Consider the following 3,180-nt stretch of genomic DNA (forward strand, 5'->3'; position numbering starts at 1 on the left):
CCCTGCTTTCAAGGAGATTACATTCTAGTAAAGAGAATGAACAAGTATACAAAAAAAATGCAGCAAAGTGTTATGGGTGGATATGAGGTGTAACAGAGGCAAAAGAGCATGGGGCCAATTCTTTTAGGGGCAGGGTTGAGAGTATGGGCAGAACAGTGTCATAGGAGAAATCATTGTTTTCCTTACCCAAAATGCACTTACCTCTTTTCTAAGCATTTGTGATCAAAACAGCTTAATCCAAAGCCCCCAGGAAAGCTTCTTTGATCATTTCAGCCTTCTTTTGTTGCATTTCCTCTTGTGGGAATTCTCACAATACCGAGAAGAGGAATTGCCATTTATTAGAGAACTCTATTGTGCCATACACAATGCTGAATAATTTACACAAGCAATTCTCATTTAATCTTTACTTAACTTTGTAACAACACTATGGTAGGTGATTATGATTTTCCCCAAATTTGGGAAATCACCCTTGATTCCTTTTTTTTTTTAAAGATTTTATTTTTCCTTTTTCTCCCAAAGCTCCCTGGTACAGAGCTGTGTATATTTTAGTTGTGGGTCCTTCTAGTTGTGGCATGTGGGATGCCGCCTCAGCATGGCTTGATGAGCAGTGCCATGTCCGTGCCCAGGATTCGAACCGGCGAAACCCTGCGCCGCCGAAGCAGAGTTGCGAACTTAACCACTCAGCCACGGAGCAGTGCTGTTTATTTAGTCTTAAAATAAGGAGTTCCATGATAGCATTTTTTTCCACTTCTCGTTTGAAATCGTTGTTTAGAACATAGAAAGAACACTCACCCTTGATTCTTAACACTCAGCAGTGATGACTTGTAAGAACAAACTCTGGTTGGTAAAGAAGAGGAAAGTCAGGGTAGATACTGATGTGTCTACCCATGATTAAGTGGAGAACCTACACTGACACCATTTTGAAACTGCAACAGGAAGCAAGTTTGAATGTAGCAACACAACCAAACAAAACTGAAGAAGAGCTCATCCTGTGGCTGATAAATAAGAAGTAAGTGAGTTATTTGTATGGGGTTATACAAACAACAACAAGGAAACATTCTGATGGATGGAAGCCATGTTCCCTGAGACAGGAGGATATAAAAGACCCACAGAGGACAACTTTGTAGAAGAAAATCTTCCTTTGCAACAAAAATCTGCCTGATCACTGTCACTATGTCTTGCTGTGATTCTTGTCTCCAAGGATGCTGCACCCTCCCCACTGGCCCTGCTGCCACCATCTGCTCCTCTAGGGTATGCTGTCAATGTGGAGTCTGCCTGCCGAGCACCTGCCCACACGAGATCAGCCTCCTTCAGCCCACCTGCTGTGATGCCTGCCCCCCACCCTGTTGTGTGCCTGACTCCTACATGCCATCTTGTTGGCTGCTCAACAGCTGCCACCCTACTCCAAACCTGAGCGGGATCTCTGTCACAACTTGCGTCCAGCCCTGTGAGTGTGAAGCACCTTGCTGCTAGCCAAAGAGGTTTCAAAGAGCTTGCTCACCTTGCCCTAAGGGGCTGCAATAGTCTTTAAGGGCTGCTCAGCAAATGGCCTTTAATTAGACACCATGGAAGAAAATGCTCTGGCCCTGTGCCTCCAGTTTTGCAGAAGTGTTCTTTCTATGTTCCAAACAACGATTTCAAACGAGAAGTGGAAAAAAATGCTATCATGGAACTCCTTATTTTAAGACTAAATAAACAGCACTGCTCCGCAAACCATGTACTGTCTCGACGCTTAATTCTATAATTACCCAACAACTCTTGACACACGCAAGCGTCATGAACCTGTAAATATGTCCAGCAGAATTACACTTTCTGATGACATCAACACAAATCTCATAGCCAAAAAGAGGCCTCACAACTTAGAGAAAATAAAATATATTAATGTAATATAATGGATAATAAAATATATTAAGCTCTAAGCTTGGAATCATTTTAAGTTACGAGGTCAGCCCCTACTTTTAATTTTAATTTTTTCCCTGCTTCTTTAAGTAACTCACACACGTTCTTAAAGAGGCTGAGAAGCTGGCAGTTGGAGATCAGCACACTCATAGAAGGGACCCCAAAGACTGAGGGGAGCCATATTTTTTCATTGTCTCATTTAGGTGAAGCTTTGAATGTAAAACTGTTTTGACACCCCTAAAGCACTTCACAAAGGAAATTAATCACTCTGCTAATGTAAAGGGTTATTATTATTATAAGGGGCTATTCTGAAAATAAATACATACTTTTTTTCCATTCTAATCTGTAATTTAATCCAATTCAATAAACATTTATCAAGTACTTACTATGCTCCACGTGTTGTCCTGGGTGCTTGACAGAGACAAAGACTAAGACATGATTCTCGCTTTCAAGGAGTTGGCATTGGAGTGAGGAAGACAAATACAAATGATAAACTATGATATATAGCGGAATGAAATGAGGTCCAAGTGAAAAGATGCACAGTACACTCTGTGAGGGCAGAGGAAAGAATGAAAACATCTAGAGGAGCGACCTAAAGTTTCCTTATGAAGGACATAGTTAAGCTGATGCTTGAGGGATGAGTAGGGTTTGAGAAGTAGAGAATTGAGGAGGACAAAAGAGCATGATCATGGTCACCGTGACATGGACAACGTGATCACGGTCACCAATGTGTAAGGTACCGAGGAGATGCCGAACTTCATTTTTACTTAATGCACATTAGGATAAATATCAATATTTAAACAAAAATCATACCAACTGCACTAACAAGTTCTTCTTCTTGTACACTGCGTGAGGCTTACTCATCGATGACATTTACGATTTTCCACTGATTTGTTTGAGCAGTGCGTTCTTCTCCTTTAAAAGGCCAAATTGGTTTTATAGCAATGTCTCCTCAGAAACAGCCCACCAAAGAATGTGTACTTTGTGTTTATTCAACAACCATGTGTCCTCCAACAGATTATGCAATTTAGATTCTACTATCTGAATAGTTTTATGCTGATCGTGACAAAGTATGCTAATGTTGGAACCATAGAATATTACCACTCTCCAATTATTTGGCCCAACTTTCTCATCTGCCAACCTCCAGTAAGGCAACAAGGTCAACTGAGGTGAAGAATGTTGTATCAGGCATTCCTCAAAGGAGTTTACAACCTGATTGAAGATCCAAGATATGAAAACAAACAAAGATGCAAAGTGGAGGGTAAGTCAGCAAAAAAAAGT

The 3,180-nt window shown here is 40.9% G+C and overlaps 1 protein-coding gene across 1 annotated transcript; it reads left to right on the forward strand.

Moving 5' to 3' along the window:
* The first annotated feature begins 1,063 nt into the window (after window positions 1-1,063).
* On the forward strand, window positions 1,064-1,716 carry LOC100629714 (keratin-associated protein 3-1-like). Its single transcript, XM_003362569.5, has one exon. The coding sequence runs from the start codon at window positions 1,174-1,176 to the stop codon at window positions 1,471-1,473; it is 300 nt and encodes a 99-aa protein (XP_003362617.1). The 5' UTR covers window positions 1,064-1,173; the 3' UTR covers window positions 1,474-1,716.
* Window positions 1,717-3,180: the final 1,464 nt, after the last annotated feature.

This window comes from Equus caballus, chromosome 11, assembly GCF_041296265.1.
Source record: "Equus caballus isolate H_3958 breed thoroughbred chromosome 11, TB-T2T, whole genome shotgun sequence".
Lineage (NCBI taxonomy): Eukaryota > Metazoa > Chordata > Mammalia > Perissodactyla > Equidae > Equus > Equus caballus.

Bases quoted from the DNA above. Each gene is read 5' to 3' on its own strand.
- LOC100629714 (XM_003362569.5), top strand. From the start codon at position 1,174: ATGTCTTGCTGTGATTCTTGTCTCCAAGGATGCTGCACCCTCCCCACT.